We start from the raw sequence: 24,142 nt of genomic DNA, 5'->3' as shown, positions 1-24,142 counted from the left end.
CACAGGTAACAGGGCCTTTTCCGCTGAGAGAGGTGGTTGCAAGGAAAGGTCTGGAAGGCGACCACTGAGACGTTATTAAAAGACTTCGGATTTTCTTCTTCTGCTTGTCTTATCTGCAAGGAACATGTATTATTATTTCTATAATAAAGAATAGAGAAAAGCTAAGCTCTTTTATTATTTTTTTCATTTACCTGTTGATAAGATGCCCACGTATGTCAGGCCTGTGGAGCCTCTGGATGTATTATGTAAATAATTAATTTCCCACCAGCCCTACCCCTGGGGCTAGTGCCCAACTCTGACCCGTAAGAGCTTCCTACATCCTTCAGAGTCCCTGGGGCCCAGAACCAGCTTCTAGCCGGCACTATGCAAGGCTCAGGCCAGGTCCAGGAGGCTACATAACCCAAAACCCAAGTGGGCTATGCCCCCCGCCACCCACCACCTCCAAAGTCCTGAGCCAATTAATCAGCATGGTCTTTTAAAGGTGTTTCCAACGATGCAGACTGGAAGAGCGGAAAAGGGAGTCCCTGAGCTAAAGAAATCCTTCACTGAAGAGCGTTCACTTGAGAGCTCTCCCTAAGGAGCCCGCAAACTTAGGCCAGGCATTCTGAGCAGACAAAAAGGACGTGGCTTCATTATGTTAAAACTCAGTAAGAAGAGACCTCGGCGTGACTCCAGGCTTCCTCTCTAGAGGAAGAAGCCACTTGGACCAATCTGGTAAATCCTCATGTTCTCAGCATCTCCAGCCCAAGCCCTGCACTGAGCACCAGGGACACACACCAACTCCCTGCCTCCAAGTTTCCATTTTGCTGAGGACACCACAGGCACCGATGACAAGAGGGGACACAGGTGTATGGGGACAGGGAGTCGTCCCTGTAAGGGGAGTTTGGGAGAACTCCTGAGGAGGAGGGGGAGTTGGAGGAGGGCGGCTGGCTTAGTCTGAGAGTCAGGAAGACTCGGCTTCCCCCAGAGCTGGCCCACAGGTGACCCAAAGTGGTCAGACTGCACTGATCAAAACGCTCGCTGCCAGGATAAAGCACGCCCATCCTCTACTTGTCTGCTGGGGACTGTTCAGAGCTGACTCCTCCTGACCAGACACGCCACCACACTTGAAGTGGAAGGAATGCTGGCAGGACTTCGTCTTCTCCCATCTTCAGTGACAGGACGAGCCTCACTGAGCCAGGAACTTCCTCTCTCTTCCAGGACAAGGGAGACGAAAGTCCCCGTTTATCCCTGTTGTCCCAGAATTATTGCTGATAATGTTGCTTTTTACTCAACACATCCTGTTTTAGAAAAAAATTAGTCACCCTACCCATTTCCCCATCAAAGCTCCATGGCAATCTTCCAATGTCTCCAGGCAACTCCAGCCTCACCAGCCTTAAGACGTTGTCATACCTGTCTTCACCCTTTCCCCACCCATACCCACTGTCTCACTACCTGCAATGAAGCCTCCCCTGATCCTACGACCCCCTGGTTGCACCTACAAACCTCCACCCAGTTCCTGAATCCCAACCCCATCACGTTACTTACAACACCATTCTGCAGCAACCTATTTGCCTGTCTGTCTCCCCCCTGGTCTATGAATTCCTTGCAGGCACAGGCTGTGTCTTATTAACCTCTAAGTCCTTCGCTTGGAGCCCAGCACGTGGTTTACAGAGGTACTTGATAGAAAATATTTGTTAAATTAATGAACTGCCACCAATCATGGTTCCTGCCAAGGCCCAAGGAGTCAACTAGGACCGTCAGCTCCTTTCCTCTCCCTGGTCCCAGTGCCTGCAGAAATGTCACACTCTAACCAGCCCAGGGCCCTGGGCCTCAGTCTCTAAGATCCACAAAACCAGGGGCTGATTTTGTCAACTGTCTCAACAGAGCCTTGCAGCTCAGACATTTTACACTCCGAAGTCTGGAATTTATATCCGTCTTCAGATTAGAAATCAGGCCTCAGTAATGTCTCCCAGAAGCCTCAAAAACACTTGAGCCCATAATTGCACATTAAGAACTGAACCTATGGAAACCATCAGAAGACCAAGACTTACACACAAGGATATTCAGCGTCTATTATACAGAAAAGCTGTAAACAAAACATGGCATATCACATGATGGAACACACTCTGCCACTAACGGTCAGATTTCACCAGAATATTTTGTGACGTGAGGAAATGGTCACAACATGGTAAGTGAATAAAAAAGAGGCTGCCAAACAACAGGAGCTCAATTTTATTTATACCAGTGCTTTCGTCTGGGCAGTGGGATTGGAGGCCTTTTTAAGTTTTCTGCATTTTTCACATATTCTTCTACATGTTATAGTCAGGAGAAAAAAACAGCTACTGAAAGAAAAGTCAACCCTCCATTGCATGAGGCCAACGGGAGGCAGTGGAGGAAATGCTGAGCAGCGTGAAGGTGCAGCGTCAGATCCTTTCCCAAAGCCAGCGCCGCGCCTTTAGCCGATGTAACTGACACAGACCGAGGAAGAGCAGGACGTAGGCAGATGGAGCCAGGGCAGCCTCCCCACACTCAAAGGCAGCGGAAAAGCAGCCCACCTCTTTGAAAACCCCGCCATTATCCTTTCCCTAGCCCTTTCCTCAGAATGCAGATAATTTTTGGATCTGTTGATGAATGGAGAACTCAGCCAATTCCACCCATGCTTCTTAAGGCCTGCCCTTGTGCCAGGCCCTATGTGGGGCACTACTGACTAGAGGAATAGGGCCAGAGATCTGCCTGACCTCCCTCCCAGGGGAGGAGACCCTTTCTGCAGGTCACCTAGCCTCTGCTTGCACACCTCCAAGGACTGGAAGCTCACTAGGCCATACCCATCCATCTTGGATCAAAAATCCTCCAGCCTAGCCCACCTTACTCCCATGGCCTTTCTCTACCATCCCAAGTCCTGTCCAAAGATGGGGCCCACAGGCAACAAAACCCATCCCCTCACGCCCTCTAACTCTAGCCATTCAAAAAGCTCTTTCTTAATCTCAGGCACAGTCGCACTCCAGGTCGTCCCCAGCACGCAGGTGAGGCGGTACTTACAGCCCAGGAGTAACTGCATGTTAATTCCTTCCTGGAGTTTCCGGTCCCTCCTCCCTGACCTCTGAAGTGGGGCTAGCTGAGGCCCAGAGGGCTCTGACTCACACAAAGGGGCTGCAACTCTCTTTCTCTCAAACCCAGGCCAGGGCTCCACCTCCACCCCACCATCACCAAAGTGATTCTAATAAAGACCTCAGAAGTAGAAGCCATCAGCCCCCAACTCCCTCCTCCCCCGTTCTACAGAGGAGCCAAGGCCACCTTTCCCCTTACTGATGGAGTGAGCAAACCTCTTCTTGCCAGATGTGGTAGAACCTACCCCGCTCCTGGCTATCCAGCCATTATGACACCTGACGTGGAAGAAGCTGCCCATCTGTTGTCCCAGAATCTCCAAGGACAAGTGCTGTTTTCACTCACGAATGGCTGAGCAAGGCCCCAGCCCTCGAACACACCAATAAGCCCTGAGCCCAGCCACTCCCACCCTCATACATCCTCTCTCCCTCCCTCGCCTCCCCTCTCCAACCACTATTTTCAGACAATCCATCAAGAGACGGCCACTGCCCTTCAGTCCACTGAGGGACAGTGCCTGGCTGGGCATCTTGGGAGGAACCCATTCTCTGGGAGGTGGAGGAGTGGCAGCCACACTTGGAAGAGCAGGGGCACTGACACCCCCTTGGACTCCACACCCACGTCCACCTAGGTTAACTGTCAGTAACACCAAGTTCCCCCGGCTCTGTGAGTATGAGAAATGGGAACCCAGTGTCTTCACATGGCTTAAGGGAGAAGTTACCTAGAAGAAGCGAGGTATGGCCAGGCCCTAGCAAGCTGGTCCCCCTCCTCTGCTCTCCCAGGGTACAAACACAGGCCTCATCCCTCACTACCCCACCCCCACCCAGGGCAGTGCCCCCGACCTGGATGCCGCCCTGAGAGGGCTCTGACTGCAAAGAAGCTCCCTACCCAGCATTTATATAACAACAACATATGCATTTTATTTTTTCATTAGGCTTCTTAGTTTCTTGGTATCACAATGGAATGATGAGAAAACAAGAACAAAGCCCCCCACGAGTCTGCAAGTCTCTATCAGGCTTCAAGGCAATTGGGGGGGGGGGGGGGGCAAGATTGACAGAAGTGCCAAAAATTCCAACATCATGTCTCTCCTTAGCTGACTGGGCCGGAGAGGGGTAGGGAGGTGGAATGGTGAGAAGGTGGCACTGTCATAAGCGGTCCTTGGCGTTTCTGTCTCACAGCTGATCATGCAGGATCTGCACGGAGCACCCCGCAGGATCTCCTGGTGCCTCCTGGTGCCCAGCCACACGGCCTCTGCCTGCCCAAACACCCAGGCACTCCAACCAGTGCTGACACATCCCGAAGCCAGTTCTGCTGGGATGGCAGCAGGAAACCAGCAAGGAGGAGAGCAGGGGGCAGGCGATGCTGCCCAGGGTGTAAGAGTCCAGGAGTAACGAGACTCGACCAGGAGTCAGCTGTGGCAAAAGGCGAGGTGGTGCAGGTGGCGGCAGCAGCAATTCGTGTCCCTCGGCGGTAAGCAGGCCACACCTAGAGCTTCACGGTGCCGGGGGGCAGGCTGTCATTGCAGAGTCTGTAGTATCGCAGGTCATTGACCAGCCTGTGCACATTCTGGGTGAACGAGGGCAGGTCCTGGAAGGCAGGGGCACAGCTCCAGCCTGGCCGCATCCAGCACCCCAAGTCACCCACCAACCCACCAGCATTTCCACCCCAGGGTGTGCTCCAGAGCTCCGCAAACACTACACGCGTAGCCACTTCCACCCTTCCTGCACCATGTGTGAGCAAAGGCACTGTAGGGAAAGAGCAGCAGCGAGGGCGGCTTGTGCGCACCCCCGGCCAGGCTCCGTCCCATACACAGACACCCGCTCCCATCATCCTCTGCACAAGCCCGCGGTTCAGGCTCTGTTAGCAGCACCGCTTTAAGGATGAAGACGGTGAGGCACACAGAGGTTAGGAAACCTGCTGCAGTAACAAGGCAGGAGGGGAAGGGGAACACTGGTCTGGCTGCCCATGTGTCTCTCCTTCACCGTGTCCTATCCAGCCATGTCAGTCCTCAGACTCCTCCTCCCAGGGCTCCAGGCAGGCCCTGCCACTCAAGAGTGACACCCTGGCAGGAGCCCACATGCACCTGCCACCTCACCTGCTGACCACCGCCTACTGGGCCACAGACTGCTAATAGAGAGGGATCCTTGGAGCAAAAACCCCAAATACTACCACACAGCACTAAGAGATGGCCAAGGTTCTTGCCCTCATCTCCAGATCATGATCACTGATGCTGATTATAAGGCAAAATGTGGAGTAACACCAACAGATCCCTGTCACAGAGTGGGCCGGCTGGTGGTGCCAAGGCAACCCCTCCTGAAGCCCCAGGTGACAGGGAGGCTCGGAAAACAGATAAAGGCACTTCCTGCTGCTCCTCTCTGCCAACCTTTCCCTGGCTCAACCTTTCTCCTCTCCTCTTCAAACTGCAACACAAGGCCCACCTCTGCCAAAAAGGCCCTCAGACGCCTCCGATTTCCTGGACCCAGGCAGGTCAGGCCTCCCCTCGAGCTCTCAAGTGCCCTGGCTCACCTGCTGTGGACAGTGCACGCAGGCTCTGCAGCCAGAGCGCCCAGGCCTGACTCCTGCTCCTGGCTCAACCATTTCCAAGTTCTATACCTGCCAACTGACTTTTGACCTTTCTGAGCCTGAGTTCACCTGGGAAATGGGGTTAACAACAGCACCTACACATCAGAAAGCCCAGTGTGGCCCACAGCGGGTGCTGTTGCCAGCATTACCAACAAGAACCTTTGAAGGCAGACACTGGTGACCCAACACCAGGCCCAGGGCCTACGAGGCAGCCGGCTTTAGAAAGTGAATGAACGAATGAATGCATGGCTCCTTCACTTCTTCCTCAGGAAAATGTGCCAGAGTGTCTTTTAAATTAGTGGCTCCCAAATACCAAATCTGCATTTCCTGGTGGACACATGACTACACTGCTATATTTTTAATAAGTACCTAGAAGCTTTGATGCATGACTAAATTTGGAAACCACTGCTTTAAATCAAGAAGTTGACTGATAATGATATCAGTAGAAATTGATCATTAAATATTACAATCTGGACCCTAGAAAAGGAAAAAAATACCCAGTGGCTGAAGTGAACTTTAAGAAGCTCAAGAGAGAACAGGATAAGTGCCAGGGGAAGAAAGATCCCAAGATAAAGGAAAATAGGAGTCAACTCTAAGAAAAACTGTCCTGATACATATCGCAGCCAACACAAGCAAGGAGGACGCAGCATTTGCTCCAATAGGAGTGACATGTACATCTAAAGACCGAAAGGAGACTGTGGACAGGTGGCAAGCACAAGAGTCAAGTTAGAACACCAAGAGGACGTGGGCGGAAGAGACTCCATTTCATCAAGTGGGAGGTGGTCAAAGACAAAAATGTTATTCCCTAACCAAGTGCCAGGGGGAGCTGATCGGGCAGAGCAGCAGAGACTTAACAGCTAAATCAGGAAGGAGGGCAGGCGATGCCCAGAGAGAAAGCCCCGGGACAGGAAAAGCTGGGTACCAGGTGGGAACAGCCCACCAGAGCGTCCCCAGGCAGGCAGAAAGAGGGTGAATGCTGTGAGGCTCCTCCTGGGACCTGGGAGCAGGTCAGGGCATGCAGAGCCAGGCAGGGGTGGTCTGGGAAGTTCTGGGGTCCCATCTCTAAGCCCGGGGACCCAGAGAAGCAGCTGCAGAACACCGATCTTCTCAGCCTATCTGCAAGTCTGAAAGCTTGGGCTGGTCAGAGGAGTGTCCGATGGTGTATAGTTGAGTACCAAGAAGCCGAGGCAAAGCAGCTGGACTGCTAGGGCCAAACCGGGCCCAAGGGCTGATGGGATGAACACAAGTGCTGCTAAAGCCAACACGGGAAAGCACGGACCCCTCAGTTCAGGCCCAGCACCGAGTCATCCAGTGGCAGAGCTGCCTCAGAGCCACAGGGGTACAAACCACACATGAAGGCAGCCTGGCCCCCTCACTGAACAGGCACCAGGTGTGAGAGCCCACACCTGCCCTCCCTTTAGCCCAGCCTCTCTCTCCTCACCCGATCCATCTTGAAATTCCGCCCCAGCACATTTTTCTGGTTGGCATCCACACCATCACAGCCGGTCAGGAACTCGGGGAGGAAGGCTGCAAAGAAGCCATCAAAGTCCACAGAGGCCATGTTGTAAATGGCGATGCCTATCTCCTCCTGCAGAAGGTCGTGGGACTTGTGAACCAGGACCTGCAGCAGCACGTTCACAAACTGAAACAGCATGGTGGTCCGGAAGATCTTCTGTGGACAAAGCCCAGAGTGACTGCTGGCATGAGGTAGACTCAGGGTCCCAGGGCCTCTCCAGGTCCCACCACCTTCAAATGAGGAACCTTTCTGAGACGGGCACTTACCTTGTGGTACAGCTTCTGCTTGGTGTTGAGTGTCTCCAAGTAGAAGAGATTTTGTTTAAATAGGTGGATGTCAGGCTGGAGAAAGGACTGTCCAAAAGCCTGTCCAAGATATAAAACCACCATTGTATAAGCAGCATTAAACCCCCTCAGACCAGGCCCTTTTGGGCACTCCCTCCCCCACACCACAGGAACCAACACTCCACAAGTGGCTCCTCACGCCTTCACGGGAAGGGGGATTGAGTATCTCGAGTCTTCCAGCCTGTCTGGTCAGATCTTAGGAATGTTCCCATGAAGCCTTATCTCCTCAGTCCTCCCACTGGGTTTGACTTCTTTTGGTCTCATCCTGTACCTTCTGTAATGAACCTCTTGACTCCTTCAGAGACTTATCTTTGAAGCAAGAAGCTAACAACTAAGCCAAATAGCTCAGCCTCCCCAGCCAACCACTCACACTCCATAAGCTACAAAAGGGGTCTCGTAACCCCTGCTGCAGTGACAGGATCTCCATGATGCCCAATAGTTTTCACTCATTTATTTTTAAAGTCACGTTTACTGAAGTCTAACACAGTAAAATCCACCCTCTGGAGGTTGACCATTATATAATTCTGACGAACACATTCAGTCATTTAACCACCATCGCAATGGAGACAGAACACTTCCAGCTCCTCAAACTTCCCTCCAGCCCCCTAGGCAACCACTGCTCGTTCCCTGTCCCTCTAGGGCTGCCTCTTCCAGACATAATGGAATGCAATCACGTCCTACAGCCTTCTGGATCCAGCTGCTTCACCTACCATAATGTATTTGGGAGTCATCTATGTTGCTGTTTGTATAATAATAATAATAGTGGGGTTTTTAATCCTCACCCGAGGATATGTTTATTGATTTGAGAGAGAGAGGAAAGAGAGGAGAGAGAAAGAGAGAAAGAGAGAGAGAGAGAGAGAGGGAGGGAGGGAGGGAGGGAGGGAGGGAGAGAGAAGAACACTGATGTGGGAGAGAAACATCTATCAGCTGCCTCTCGTATGTGCCCTGACCCACAACCCAGGAATGTGCCCTCACTGGGAATCAAACCTGCAACCTTCTGGTGTACAGGATGATACTCCAACCAACTGAGCCACCTGTCTAGGGCAATATATTCCTTTTTATTGTTGAGCAGCAGGCCCTTATATGCACATACCACTGTTATCCACTGACCAGCTGACACAATACTCAAAATGTTTCCAGCTTTTGGCAATTTTGAAAAAAGCCACTATAAACACCTGTGTACAGGTTGTATAAATACATGTTTTCATTTATCTTAGGTAAAATACTGAGAAGTGGAATCACTAGGTAATGTAGTAAGTATATGTTTAACTTTATAAGACTGTTTTCTAAAGTGGCTTTTACAAGTACTGTCTACCAAAGCAAGGACAGAGTTTAAGAGGAAGGCAGAGGGGACAAACATGTAATACTCCAAACCCAAGCCTGCGTGGGGTGCTGGCGATGGAAGCTGGGCAAAGTGACTGCAAGGAGACTGGGGCAGGGCATGTGATTTTCCAGGGGAATCCACACAGGAGTGTGGGTGCAGGCATGCGTGTGTGCTGGTGGAAGCTGAGGGATAAGGGAAAACAGGCACTGAAAAAACAAAAGGAAAACCTGGCACTTCAACCCAGAGTTAGACACAAAAAGTACACAACTGAGTGCAGAACAAGGACAGCACCTGAAAGCCACCACAAGCCAGGCCACCATCCTGGCAAGGGGAGGCCACCCTGGTCTTCCACAGCAAGTGCGGTCAGCCCCCCAGGCAGCTCACTCTGCTCTCTAGGAAGTAAGTCACACCTCGTCTGAAAGGGAGCATGCAGTCACAGGACAGGGCTTCTCCCAACGCTGTACCAGCCAGAATTATCTCTACAAATGCAGATCAGGCCCCTCCTCCAGACGCCCACTCAGTCAGCTTCCAGTTAAGAGCCCGGGCGGTGCTGACACAGGCAGTCTCCTCACACCTGGGAAGGGAACTGACATTTCTCCAGCACCTGCCTGCACCAGGTACTCTGTGTGTGCTGTCTCATTTAACCACACAGCAAACCCATGAAATAAGCAGTAGTATCCCCACTTGACACATGAAGATACTGGGGTTCCACAAAGTTAATTAACTTCCTAGGTACTAAGAGGTAGAGCTGAGCTTCAGACCCAGAATACGGGCTTCAGGTACACCACTTGTTGCAGTGCCACGTCAGAGTGGGACTGTCAGAGAAGCAAACCAAGAGACAGCACGCCAGCCAATGGACCCAGGTGGTATCCTGAATGAGGCCTGTCTGTTCTTGGTCACAGGGCAGCCTCGGCAGCTCTTCCACATTACCTGCATGATGGCACTGAACTGAGGCTCATTCTCCATCTGCTCCTCAGCAATCCCCCTTTGGACACTGGCCAGGACAGTGGACTTGAAGAAGTACCTCCAGTTGTGGTGGAGCGTCCGAAAAAGGAGCTCAAACAGCTCAGCCTTCACATCAGGGGAGGGCCGCTGTGGAGACACACAGACCCTCAAACCTTTCCTTCCTGCAGCTCAGGGAGCCATTCACAGCCCAGGCCCAGAGCAACAAAGGGGTCGAAGAGATGCCCGGCAACAGCAAGCAGAGCATCAGCTTCCCACCCATGCTCCTGTCCTATCAAGCCCCCGAGTTAGCAATTAAAACCAGTAGGACTTGGGCAGAGATGGGGCCACCTCTGAAACAGAATGCCTGGGTTGGTGCCATGGGCCCTTTTTCTGATGGAAGCATGCAGCTTTTCAAGCTAGGAAAAGGCTACTAAATGGAAGAACAGTTAGGAACATGGCTTTTCTCTTCAGAAAGTAGCTGCTAATTTGATCTGTCATATCGTCTTGGTTGTGTTGTTCCTTTACCCAGGATAAACAACACTGTCTAGCTAACCTGCTGCTCTTATGCAACTGCAGAAGCTAAAGACAAATAAGAAGCCTTAAAGCAGATCTGCCCTCTATAGAAAATGGGTTTAAGGGGCACTTAGGAACCACAGAAAGAAGCATCAGAGGACCTACAGGGAAGTGGGAGGGGGACTCAGCGTGGGCCTGTCTCCTCTTTCATTGGCAGCTGGGATTCTGGGATGAGGAGGAGAGGGGGAGGAAGGCTCAGCAATATTTTCTAATTTGACCAAAAATCTCCAAGTCTCTAGAGAGCATGACAGTTCACATTATTCCAAATGTCTCAGTAGAATTCAAAATGATAAGGCTCAGATATATTTCATTCAGCCGATTAAGATGAAATTGAGACAGAAGGCACAGCTTCCAGGGCAAGACTCTTTACAGGGTCCGCGTGTGTTTAATGATGCCAAGCAAGTGGACTCATTTAAGCTTTAATTTGGGCAGTTAAAACGGTTAGCTCTTATTTACATAACTATTACATAAAACTTAGTTAATCAGTACTTGTTCTGGACAGAGAGTTCCTATGACAAGGAACGCTTTGGGTCATTCTGAATACCTGCCTGTATCCCTGAGACCATGAATGCTCTTGATAGGAAAGTCCATTTGTTGTCATGTCTGCTGAAGAAAACTATACATTCACCTAAAGATATAAACTGTTTGCCATGAGAGGCTGATCTTACTTACCAACCAACCTTGCCTATACTAGACGAGTTCTAATTAACTCAACCAATATAAAAGTACTGCACCAAGCTAAAAGGCATTCTTTCTTGGAAAAAAAATTATTTTACCCAAAAAAAAAAAAAAAAAAAAGCTAACAAATTAGCCTTAAAACACAACGCATTTTCCTGAGTATTTCATTCCCTCCCCAAATGGATGGGAAGCAGCACAAGGGACAAGCCAGCCTCTCATACCTCGGCGATGATGGGATACACCTGCTCCATGCACAGGGAGATGATGCTGGGAAGGAAGGGCTTGAACACCTGGCCAGGTTCCTGTACCACCACCTGCAGGATCTTCAGGAACTTCTCGACCACCCGGCAGCCAGTGCTGCCTTCGTGGAGGATGCTCTCAGCTAACTGTTCTCTACAGACAAAAGAAACCACACAGTAGCCAAGGAATGTTTCTCTGGGACCAGCATGAAAACCAACGCAGTGCAAGTGAAGAAGAGGAGCAAAAGCCCCACACTTTGTGGCCAGGCCCCACTACTTCTCACTTGAAATTTGAAAAGCATGGACAGCAGGTGTGTGGTTACCTGGTAAACATATTGAGGAAAGTCTGTATGATCTGTTCAGTGAAAGGCACACCCATCTGTACTCTAAGGCCTCGAAACAAAGTGAGGAAAAAGCTCAGCATCTCATCAGTCACATCTAAACAAAGGGACAAAGCAAATGATCACAGGCATGCACACAGGGATAAACGGAAGCCCTGGCTTGACAGACTTCCTCGTGCAATCTGCACTATCATCTCTCTCTAAGGCTTCCTGCTAGAAGAAATTTCCCCAACATCATCAGAGCCAGTGATGGAAAGAGGGAAATGATCAAGGACCTGCTGAGAAAACAGCTCTGGTGCGGTGCGCCTCAGCTTGATGGCTCGCGATAGGAAATGAAGCTTCCCTCGCCGCCCAGCCCCAGCCAAGTTCAGAGTTTCACTGCAGATGTAGTGTTTTGCACACACACTGATGGAACTATTCAACTGAGTCAACACCTGAGTGCTTCGGCGATTTCTCTCTTTGACCAATAACCCTGCAGTTGGGATTAAGTACGGGGTTAAGTGGCTAAAAGTGGATAATGAAGCTGTATTCAGGTTGCATCACCCTGGTCCATCAAATGCATTAATTTCAGAAAATATTGGTTACATTTAATGTGGTTCCAATTCCAGATCTAAACAACCATCTTGTACAGTATGTTTCGGCTCTAACCACACAAACTCTGCTTACAAGAGGCAATCAGTGAATTTTGGTAAGACGTCCCCAATATCTCATAAGACTGACAAGACTACTACTGTAAATGCTCTCACATACCTGCACAGAGCTAGACAGAGCCTCTGTCAATGTCAGTGACAGAGAGGGGTGTGGGGTACCATCTCAAACTCACCTTGCCATATAAGTAAGTAGCATTTGTGGGGAAAAAGTCCTCTTTCCTCTCCTGTATAATGCCCCCATTACTCTCAGCCACTTATGTTCCACACTGGGAGAAGACAAAGCCTTCAAAATAAAAACGAGGCAACCTGGTCCATGTGGCTCAGTGGTTAGAGTGTCAGCCCTTGGACTGAAGGGTCGTGGTTTAAGTCCTGGTCAAGGGCACGTACCTGGGTTGCAAGTTCTATCCCCAGCCCCAGATGGAGCAAGTTCGGGAGGCAACCAATCGATGTGTCTCTCTCACATCAATGTTTCTCTCTCTCTCCCTTTCTCTCTCTCCCCCTCCCTGCCTCCCTTCCATGCTCCCTAAAAATCAATGGAAAAAATACCCTTGGGTGAAGATTAACAGAAAGAATAAAAATAAACAAAATAAAAACAAGGCAAGTGACTCGGTGCCACCTTACACAGGTGCAAGGCCCACGTGAAGGGTCCATGGGGCCTGAGCCCCAGACCCCCCACCTCACCCTCACTGCCCTCTGCCTTCAGTGTCAAGACCTGTACTGCTGCCTTGGTGTGCCCTACAGAGCTAAGCAGTTACTCTGGCCCTTGTGAGGCCTGTGGCCAGCTCCTACCTGACTGATGAATAAAAGCTGGAAAGAGGGCCAGGGAGACCTGAACGGATTCCTGCAGTGAATGGTAGCAGATCTGTCGGGACTTGGTGGATTCCCCGGAGATATTCTCCACGATATCTTCTAAGACACTAAGTGTCTGGTGGATAATCACTTTGGCTGCAAATCAAGATTAAGTTGCATGTTATGACTTGTCTGAGGATAAAGAGTAAGAGGGAACACAAGGGAAGGAGAAATCGGCAAGGGTGTTCAGAGGACAGTGACACAAACATCTTGCTAAAGGATACAGCCTCTCTTGATTGAGTTCTCTCTCCCTCTCCCTCCCCTCTCTCCCTCCCCCCTTTCCTCTCTCCTTTTCTTCTTTTTTTTTTTTTTTATCCTTTTTACTGACAGAGCTCCAGTTGCCTGCTCAGTTTTTTCCCCTCTCTCCTGCTTCTATCCACCAGAAACAAGTCCACAGAGAAGATCAAATGTACCCTCAGGTTAGGTGCCTTGGACTTAAGACTCTAAAATGGTCAACAAACTGGTGAGAAAACAGTGTCACAGATAATTACCACAGGCAAGAATGGACACATGCAGATCAAACACTCTCCTTCAACTCCATATATTACCCTCGCCTGGTAATGTCCACAGCACCTGCCATGCACATCACGAAAATGAATACAGGAGCCTCACTTGACAATGGTGCTGGGAAGCCCTGAAGGGGGATCTTTCACACATGCACCACTAGTTGCAGCCTACATAATCCGCAGAAGGAAGGTAAGAATGGAGGTCTTTTTTCACTTAGGAATTTCATCTCCTGCTTTTAAGAAAAAGAAGAAAGCTCACTCCCTGGCCTGGCAACAATGCACTAACCACCACTTGCACCAAAGGAAAAATGGCCACAACCTTGAACTCTTATTCTACAATGATCTTCATTTCAAAACAGCCCTCCCTGTTTCCTCCTAAAAGCTAAGAAAAGCCGTCCTGCCCTTTGTCTCTTCAGACTTGCCTGTAGCTTGCTACATTTTGCTTGTCCCAAATTGCAATTCTCTGCTATTCCCAAATAAACCCATTCTGCTGGTAAAATAACTGCCTATTTTATTTTTGAGGTAACATTATATAGTGTCAGAAGTGGGATCCCAAGGAGACAAACCCCTGAGGAACTAACAACCCCGGAACTGTGGAAGGCATCCACTTGAGCCTTTTGTGCTCCCCACTTCCATCAATTGTCCTTTTCCTTCTGGTTAGGTCAATCTGTCAGACGTCAAGCTCCCTCTTAGGCTGAGCTCTCTGACTTTATTTCGGACCTATTTAAAGGTTTCATCCTGCCCTGGCCAGTGTTGTTCAGTGGTTAGAGCGTCAGCCTGTGCACAAAGGGTCACGGATTTGATTCTAGGTCAAGGACATGCACCTGGGTTGCAGTTCGATCCCGACCCTGGTCGGGGCACATGCAGATGGCAACCAATCAACGTCTCTCTCTTCAGTGTTTCTCTCTCTCTTCTCTCTCTCTAACCACCACTTGCACCAAAGGAAAAATGGCCACAACCCTGAACTCTTGTTCTACAATGATCTTCATTTCAAAACAGCCCTCCCTGTTTCCTCCTAAAAGCTAAGAAAACCCGTCCTGCCCTTTGTCTCTTCAGACTTGCCTTCCATTGTTTCTAAAATATATCCTCAGGTGAGGATTAACAACAACAAAAATAATAATAAAGGTTTCATCCTTTCTGTTTTTATCAAGACATAGCTCTTCATGGTGACTACTCTTTCGGTTTGAAATTACAATGGCCATTCGAGGAAACCTTAGTTTTAAATTAGTGCACCTTAAGGGGCACCCTTAAAAGAGAGAGTTCCAGACCTCTCAGAGACAATAAAATAAATTCTTTGCATGGTATGCAGAAGCTTCTAAAGGACAATATAACTCCAAAAACAACTCTAAAAAGGATCCTTATAGTGTGCAAATTTTTTTTTTAAACTTTGGCCATCTGAGCAAGTAACCTTAACTTAGTCCCTCTTAGTCCAGAAACACAATTTGGGTCCAACTATTCTTTTGAGTTTTATGCCTAAGACATGGCTAATATTTTAAAAAATCTGTTTGTGGTTAAATCGGCCAGGCATGACTCAGTGGTTGAGCATCAACCTAGGATCCAGGCGATCAAGGTTTGATTCCCGGTCAGGGCACATGCCTGGCTTGCGGGCTCAATCCCCAGTCGGGGGCGTACAAGAGGCAGCTGATCAATGACTCTCATTACTGATGTTTCTCTCTCTCTCCCTCTCCTTTCCTCTCTCTGAAATCAATAAAGATAAATTCTAAAAAATAAAAATAAAAAATCTGTTTGTGTTTAACTGTATTGTCTATATATGTATGTGATATCTTTCTATCTCTAAATAGTATAACCAAAATTTATTTGTAAGGAGATTTAATGGGCTTTAAAAGGTTAAGCATTTACATAATTAAGTATACTCTCAGAAATGTAATCAAAACTAACCCAAATGAATTTCAAGGAATATATTTGGCATTAACATTAGTTCCAGGTTGTTGGTTTAATTAAAACAGGCATGTCTTTAGAATTATTAGCATAATACTTTTATTTTACCTAGGTTTACTGAAAATCAAATAAGTTCATATTATCTCTGTTACAAAATTTGTCAGCAAGGAAAATAACTTAAGATGATGGTTAGCTGTTTAATGTCCAATCCAAGCATAGTTGTTAAAAACAAGTAATTTAAATACATGCAAATAAGGACAAAACTAAATAACAGATATTCAATGAATATCTAAATCACTTCCAAGTAATAGAAACATTAAGTGCTAAAAATAAGTTTAACCACTTTTGGCATTTTAATTTTTGCAACAAAAAAACGTTTATTATGAGAAAAAATATACTTCCAAAAATTTTGAAATGTATTTATAACTTTGCTAATCTACTACTGGATGCTAATATATGAAAAACAGTCACAGCTACCTGCTTTCTAGTTTTCACTGGAAAGCAAAGATTCCAAATAGTTTAAAAAGTTGGAAAAGCTAAAATTACAAATGAACCAAAGAGAAAACTTCAACACTTGAGTAATAAGCATAAACTAACTGCACAAATGATGAGCATCGATGCTAAGAGAATGCAGACAAAGCAGCAGGCAGCCTGGAAGATCAGCAGCAATGGAACACCCATGAGAGCTTTTTCCTACTACAGACAGACTTACTGCAACTTCCTGTTTTTCAAACTGTGGTGAGAGACCACTGGTGAGTGACAGTTAACATTTACTTAAGTAGAAAATACACATAGTATATATATTTGTCAATAATGACAAAAGGATAACATATCTTTAATTCTACCTACAATTTATAGATTACAAGTTTATTATCTAATATATAAATAAGAATTTTATAAAATGCAAAATGGAGTGCATGCATGGCATACACTGAAAACAGGAAAGCCATGTCCATTTATTAAACTTTTGTTACTTATGGGCCATAATATACACTATACTTCTTCTATGAAATGATCCGGCATGTTTGAAAGCCACTGCACTCACACCACAGTGAGCTGAGCAAACAGAAGGGCCTGTGCGGCTGGCTGAAAGGGCCGACACAAGAACAAGCACCGCTTCTGTCCTGGTCACACGCAGTGCTAACTCAAGGGCAGGCTATCACCACTCTTTGATAGGCTCATACTCTGTTGCTTGTCTCTTAAGATTTGTAGCCAAGCAGTAATCTTTATTTAAAAGAACTTCCCCATTTCTTATAATTACTTGCAAGGCCGGGAATTCTGGTGGTGGCTTCCCAGATATTTATAGCTCTGCCGTAAGTTTAGTTGTTGTCCCATCTTTCAAATCTTTATTCTGCCTACTCAACACAGAGCAATACTCTTCAGCAGTAATGTGGGGTTACTACTGCCCATCTGTTCTAATCATTCCCAGTCTCACAAAGACATGAATGAATCTCATACTATAATTCCTAAAAGCATGTGGCTGATTTTAACTGTATTATATAGAAGGAGTTTATATTCATTTAATGTAATGCAAGGCAATCATGCTACCCTCTAAGAGTAAATCTGCCATTATTCTGTAACAACTGCCTTGCATTTCTGTTAGATAAGCGTTGTAAGGGTTTAAAATTGAATTCAAATTAAACTAACAGACTTAAGATTGTCAGAAAAAAAGGTTTTTTATAAAACTAGCAAATAATAAGGATGAAAGAAAATGATTGTATATGAAAAGTAGGATGTACATTTTCAATGAAAGAAGGTATAAGGAATGGAGATACAGTTTTTGGTAAGAGAAAAAAAAAGGAAAGTAATTTTGTCCTAAAGTAAAATGAATGTTTCAAAATAAGAAATAAAAAAGATAAGACATAACCTAATTGGATATAAAAAGTTATAGAAGGTTATGGAAAAGAAATCTTGAGAAAGGGACTTCATGTGGTGACCGAAGATTGGAGTTCCAACAAGCAACTACAGTTTGCTTGGCCCCAATTGCTATTCCCAAATAAACCCATATCGCTGGTAAAATAACTGGCTGTTTTATTTTTGAGGGTGACAACATCTACTGCTGATGTGTTCAGGAATAAACTGCTTAACCAATCCTTGGCCTAATGGGCTTGTGACAATAGGTATAATTGTTATTATGCTATATTACAGTTAATGTTTTGACAATATATACTGCTAACAATACCCTAACATATGAGCTCACTGGATGACTCCATACGGCACACGGGGAAAACAGAGCCGGTGGCCGGCAAACGGGCAGGAATTCAGAAGAGCGAGCAAGGGTCCAGTCCAAAGAAGCCCGGATGTGAACAGCAGACGATTACTAGATGGCTACACACCCAGGGCAGGATCCTAATCCGTACAATGAGGACAGCCAACAGTCTCACCTCTGCAGGGTTGCTGTGAAGATCAGAGGCAAGACTCACAATAATTCTAGCCAAGTGTCTGGTATATCAGAAGGTCCAGGAGAGGAAAGCTGCCATCAGTCCCCAGCACTGATGGGGTGCTCTTTCCCTAGACACTGCTTCCCCAAGAAGCCCAATGTGGCTCAGCCTGGCACAGCCCCAGAGCTAAGCAAGCTACCGGAGCTGCCCTTCACCTGGCTGTGCTCTCTAGGTCACCCTGACCACCGGGCCCACCAGCCTCTGGGGACTGAAGAGGCTTCTAGGGAAGGGTGCGCAGAAAGAGTCCATGCTTTGGAGGTGCATGGAATCAGGTCTGACTCTGGACTCTCCTAGGTTCTGAGTCTGTTTCCTCATCTGAAGATGTACATCGATAACACCACTCCCTCACAGTACTGAGCATGAAAGAAGACAATGGCTCATAACAGGCCTGGCCCACTAAAGGCTCGTCAAGGGGATGCTGGAGAGCAAACAAAAGGCCATAGTACTGGCCAAGGAGCCACTCACTCACAACTGTGATAGCACAGAGACCTTTACCGAGCCAGGAAACTGTGCTTAGGGCAGACATTTCCCCAAGGATACACAAGGCATGGGGAAAGCTATTTAGGAGAAAAGGCTAGGAGTCAAGAAACCAAATCTGACCCTCTGATGTGTAAGGAAACTGAAACAAGAACCAAGATTTATTCACAAAAATGTACAAGTAAAAGACTGCACTATTAAATATATAGTAAGAGAACAGGAATGTAAACTGTGGTACTTCCAGAGGTTAAGATATTCTAAAGCGATTAAAAACAATGCTTTCAAAAAGAAAGGGACATCCCTGGCCAGTGCTGTTCAGTGGTTAGAGCATCGGCCCACATACCATAGGGTCATGGGTTCGATTCCCCATCAAGGGCACGTGCCTGGTTGCAGGTTCAATCCCCGAATACGGGAGGCAACTGATTAATGTGTCTCTCTCACATTGATGTTTCTCTCTCTCTCTCTGCCCTTCCCTCCTTTCCTTCCACTCTAACAAATAAATGGAAAAGCTATCCTTGGGTGAGGATTAACAAAAAAATAAAAATAAAATAAAAAGAAGAAGAAAGGGACAACGTGGTAAAGAGCAAGGATCTGGAGCCATGCAGGCCCAAGTCTGACTTCTGCCCCCAACTCTTTCTCATGCGGGATGGAGGTGGGGATGGGGGACACCTTTACAATGGAGACTGGCAGACACCGCCTGAAGCGATGCAACAGGAAGTACATATCATGGTGGCATTCCTGCCAAAAACTGCTGGAAGCAATCAGATAAGATTATACGACATTCTACAACAAAAACCAAAAACAGGCCTGGATGCTTCAAAATTGTCAATGTCATGGAAAACGAACAACACAGGAATACATTACACAGCTTGGTTGTGCTAATGGTGTTTTGGTTATATATGAGAATATCTTGTTCTCAAAGGGTTTAAATATTCAGGAATAAAGTGCCAACATCTGCAACTTGCTTTAAACAACTGTTTAAAAGAAGTAGTATGGCCCGGCGGGGCGTGGCTCAGCGGTTGAGCGTCGACCTAGGATCTAAGGGATCAGGGTTCAATTCCCGGTCAGGGCACATGCCTGGGTTGCGGGCTGCAGCCGATCAATGACTCTCTCATCATTGATGTTTCTATTTCTCTCTCCCTCTCTGTCCTCTCTCTGAAATCAATAAAAAAAAATTTTTTTTTAAAAAAAGAAGTAGTATGTGTGAGTAGGGAGAACACAATGTGGCAGAATATTAACTGGTGGATCCTGGTGAAAAATAATATAGTTGTTCATTTTCTAATTCTTTCAACTATTCTGTAGGTTAAAAAAATTTTCCAAGTATAAATTTGGGCTAGGAAAACCTTTCCAGGCCTTCATTTTCTCACTTGGAGAGTGAGGATAATAAGCTATACCTCACAGGACTACAGGGAAGACTAAATGAAATGATGTCTATGAAGTCCTCAGCTCAGTGCCCGACACCCTGTACACACTCGACAAATGTTAACTATGTTTTTAATTATGCTCTTTGTGGAAATCATTAATACCATTCAGCAAATATTTCCAGCACATGGTGGCATCACATTTTCCACCCCCTCTGAAGTTAAACCATGGACATATAACCATACGTTCTGGCCAAGGAAATGAGCGGAAGTGTCACTTCTAAGCAAGAGCCTTTCCCAGTGTGAGCACAAGCTGAAATGGACCCCTCATAAGCCTGGGTCCTCGGGTGACTGGAATGAGCAGGACCTCCCCAAACCCTGCCCCACACTGGGCATGCAGTCTTAACCAGAAGTAATTTCTTCCTGCATTAAGGCACTAAGCTTTGGGGATTATTTCTTATATACAGCATAACCTAGCCTACGCTGACTGTTGTAGGACACGTAAGATAAAGTGAGAAAAGACCATTAAACTTTATAAAACACAGTTCTATGATAGCTGTATGTAACCCCTGGGCAAGTTACTTAACCTTCCCATACCTCAAGTTTCCTTATGGGTAAAATCAGGATAAGTCACAGTAACCTAACTCATAAGGCTGATATGAGAATTAAATGAATTACTGAATGTAAAGCACTCAGGATCAGACACATACCAGATGCCAATGGCTGACACTGGCACAGCCAGAGATTTGGTGATGAAAGATCGCTGGGACAAGCATGTCCTTCCACAGTGAGCCCTGAGTTAGCCATTCTTACTCAACAAGATATTTAAAATGGCTACTTTGCAAAGTACTAAAAGTGGTCAGATTTAAGAGTTCTCTTTTCTTCTTTATACTATTCTAATATTTTTGAACAATGAGCATATGTTAGCGTTCCTCATTATAAAAGCAACGTTTTTTTAAAATGCTGAGTATTTAGCATCATTTCTAACATTTCACAAAGTATTTCTGTTGCATTATATAAAAAATGTTGGCCAGTAATATCCCATTGTTTTCTTATCAACTAAAAGTGCCATTTGTGAAGATACCAAGCTCTTTCAAAGCCTCTGAAATATTATTTGGAGAAAGGTTAAAATCAGTTTCAAAAGATAATTCCTAAACTCTTCTTTCCCCAATGTGTATAGGTGAACTGGCTGGTTGCTTATGCAAGTACCTAAAGTGGATCAATAATCACTGCAGGACTTTTTTTATCCTCAGGCTTTCAATAAACTTTTTTCTTATTTTTTACATCTTAAACAAGGGAAGGGCCCAGCCGGCGTGGCTCAGCGGTTGAGCAGCGACTATGATCCAGGAGATCGAGGTTCGATTCCTGGTCAGGGCACATGCCCGGGTTGTGGGCTCAATCCCCGGTGGGGGGCCTGCAGGAAGCAGCAGATCAATGACTCTCTCATCACTGATGTTTCTATGTTTCTCTCTCTCTCTTTCTCTCCTCTCTTCCTCTCTCTGAAATCAATAAAGATATATTTTTTTAAAAAGAGAGATAGAAAGGGCAGCTGGTGTGTTCACTGAATTCCACAGGTAAGTGGGTTCTACCCTCCAAGTCTGACTCTTCCACTTAGCAGCTGTGTTACTACAGACAGATCAATTCACCTCATGAGCCTCAGGTGCAAATCCCATCTGCCACAGGAAGAACAATGCTGGCCCTACCTATTCTCCCGATGTCCCTGCCTAGAGGCCACTTACTATCATCCAGGGGCATCTTCCTCTGTGGGGCCACAGCACTGGATTTCAGGTTGCGATAGTCCCGGGAGAGTGCGGAGATGAGGCTGGTATGGTTCATGGAGCGCATAGGCCACTGCTGCTCATTCTCTGGAAGGTTTGGCCATGGAAGCAGCAGGATGTTAGAGAGGGCTCGGCACACCAACACCTGAGCCTGGGAGAGACCCAAAGGCATTTATCATGAGAAGTTCAAGAGCAACAGTCAGCAGACTGGCAGAGCCTCACACAGTCCTTAGCATGCACTGCACACACTGAGCTCAGGCCTCCAGGCTCCTTGCTTATAACCTGGGCCGGGGGATTTGGTCTAGCTCTAGGGGAACCCAGGAGGAAAAGAAATTGAAGCAGTAACACCAACTGTGGTTCTAGCACATCCAGGGCCAGCCAGCCTCAAGAATTGTTGCTGGTACTTGAAGCATCACAGAGGGCAACATCACAGACACTGCAGACACTGAACCTATCCAGTCTCTCTATTGCTGGCTCTGGCACCCTCAGAGGGCTACTTAGAACAGGGCCGTTAAGAGGTTGCCAGGTCGGAAGCAATACATTCACACACAGGGGCTCTTAAGGAACTGCTTTGACTCCCCCCTGACTCCAGCCCTGTTTGGTTTGTTTCTAAACTTCTAACCTGAGAGTCCTAGGACTTTAAGAAAATATACTTATTTGAAGCATCTCAACCCTTAGAAAACAAATGTAACAACAATAAAAATAGACTGTTTAAACCAAAAGAATGCAATGGCTCTCACACCAGCCAAATCACCAGCTCTCAAAGCAGCACAAGCTTCATCCCAATAAATAAGTTTAAAAAAACAAAAAGCAGCACCAGCTCTGTGCATCCAAGGAGGAACTTTTTATGAATCCACACACTGACTGCCTGCATCAGAAAGGACATGATAAGAGTGCACTGAAGCTGCTTCAGTGCCACATGTAAGAAAGCCACCTATGGTGGCAAGGCCTGTACGCTCTGAGAGCAGAAAGAATGGCCAGACTCTTCTTCCCCAGTTTCCCTGAGGCTGAGCCACGCCACTCTGGTGACTCCAGGGTAACCCCAGGCCTCACCTTGTCCACAAGTCGCTGGGCAGAGGCATCAGTGATCCTGTTGAACACTTTCTGCACTGCAGGGATGTTGATCAGAAAGACGGGCCTCACGGTGGTGGCCAGTGAAACCAGTAGGTGGCATGCAGATAGCAGCAGCTTGTCTTGGACCTGAAGAGGTAAGAGGACATGTTAGCTCACTGCATCCCGAGACTGGTACCAGAAGAATCTTGATGAGGCAGCCACAAGCTAAAGATGGTTCCTGGCTGCCAAACTGTACCACGTAGGTTCTATCTCAAAGGAGTTTTTCTATGATAACACCCATCAAAAAGACATCTTCTTTGCCATGTCCACCGCTCCTGCCCTCCAGTCAGGATCACAACCTCCATTTACTCCTGTTTCCAGTCACGGCATCTTTGAACTCAGTCACTTTTCAGCTCAAAAATCCACAGTGGTTCCCTATCAGCTCTAAAATCTCCTAGCAAACTCCATGGCATATCATTCAAACAACTGGGCACTGTTCACCTCTCTCCTCTTGCTCCAACCAAGCCAAGATATCTCTCAGCCCCCACCTCTGGCTCCCATCAATCACACCAGGCTCTCCTACTTCCTTCACTTCAACATGCCAATCAAAAATTTGACGTAAGTACCATTATGGCCTTTTCAAATTAACAAAAGAGAAAACTTTTCATAGACAAGACCTAATGCTGGCAAAACTATGGTTAAAACAGCACACAAAAAAGTCAGGGGCACATAGAATGTTTATGAAAGAAATATAACTATCATTTCCTAGAAGCACAAAATATACCTAACCTTTAACTCTATAATCCCACTTCTAAGGAAATTATCTAAAAGGATAAAGGGCTATTATTTACAAATTACAATTATAAACACAACAGAAATTTATGGAAAATAATACATTATCTTGTTAATAGTGGTAGAATGCTATGTATGACTAAAATCATAAAAAAAAACACAAGCATTTATATACTCAAATAATACAAACTGGTCTTCTTGGAGAACAATTTAATAGAACATCTCAAAGTTCACATGGATGTAACCTTCAACCCAGCAATTCCACTTCCAGCAATCCATCCTACAAGGATCTAACTTCCACCAATAAGAAAATTATAATATATCCCCACTATGAAATAACATTGGGCAGTTTGGAAGGCTGAGGTGCTCTACACATGTAAAAGTCTCCGAAGTATATTGTTAAACAAAAGCAGCTGTACCTCCAGCTATCTACAAACTTTCACTTATGTATGTAAAAAGACATGTGTTTGAAGGATACACAACCAACTGTTGACAATGCTTCCTGGAGAAAGGATAATGTTTTGGAGGAAGGGGTTAAAGATTACCATAACTTTCATTCTATAAATTTGAACCATATTTTACTTTTTCACAATAAGCATGAGTTCATGTAGGACTTAGAGAACTAAAAATATAAAGTTATATTTGCATTTATGTGAACTACAACTAAAAAGGAACATGAAATGGCATGTAGTTTGTATTAGTAGTTTGT

At 46.4% G+C, this 24,142-nt stretch overlaps 1 protein-coding gene across 2 annotated transcripts in view; it reads right to left on the bottom strand.

Annotated features, from left to right (window-relative positions):
• Positions 1-3,980: 3,980 nt before the first annotated feature.
• The window catches only part of XPO6 (exportin 6), a 112,676-nt gene continuing 92,514 nt past the window's right edge, over positions 3,981-24,142 (bottom strand). The window contains exons 16-24 of one of the 2 annotated variants that reach the window (XM_081132718.1): positions 22,642-22,788; positions 21,550-21,739; positions 13,067-13,222; positions 11,610-11,724; positions 11,269-11,440; positions 9,782-9,943; positions 7,450-7,548; positions 7,109-7,339; positions 3,981-4,671 (exon numbers count right to left, since the gene is read on the bottom strand). In XM_081132718.1, coding sequence (XP_080988844.1) covers positions 4,570-4,671; positions 7,109-7,339; positions 7,450-7,548; positions 9,782-9,943; positions 11,269-11,440; positions 11,610-11,724; positions 13,067-13,222; positions 21,550-21,739; positions 22,642-22,788 — 1,374 coding nt within the window. In that variant the 3' untranslated portion in view covers positions 3,981-4,569. Of the gene's footprint in view, positions 4,698-7,108; positions 7,340-7,449; positions 7,549-9,781; positions 9,944-11,268; positions 11,441-11,609; positions 11,725-13,066; positions 13,223-21,549; positions 21,740-22,641; positions 22,789-24,142 lie in introns of both variants that reach the window. The other variant, XM_081132717.1, reaches the window with a different exon arrangement.

Source organism: Miniopterus schreibersii (genome assembly GCF_964146895.1).
Source record: "Miniopterus schreibersii genome assembly, chromosome: 3".
Classification (NCBI taxonomy): Eukaryota; Metazoa; Chordata; class Mammalia; order Chiroptera; family Miniopteridae; genus Miniopterus; species Miniopterus schreibersii.
Note: the sequence above shows the minus strand (reverse complement) of the source record. Positions and strands in the feature narration are given on the sequence as shown.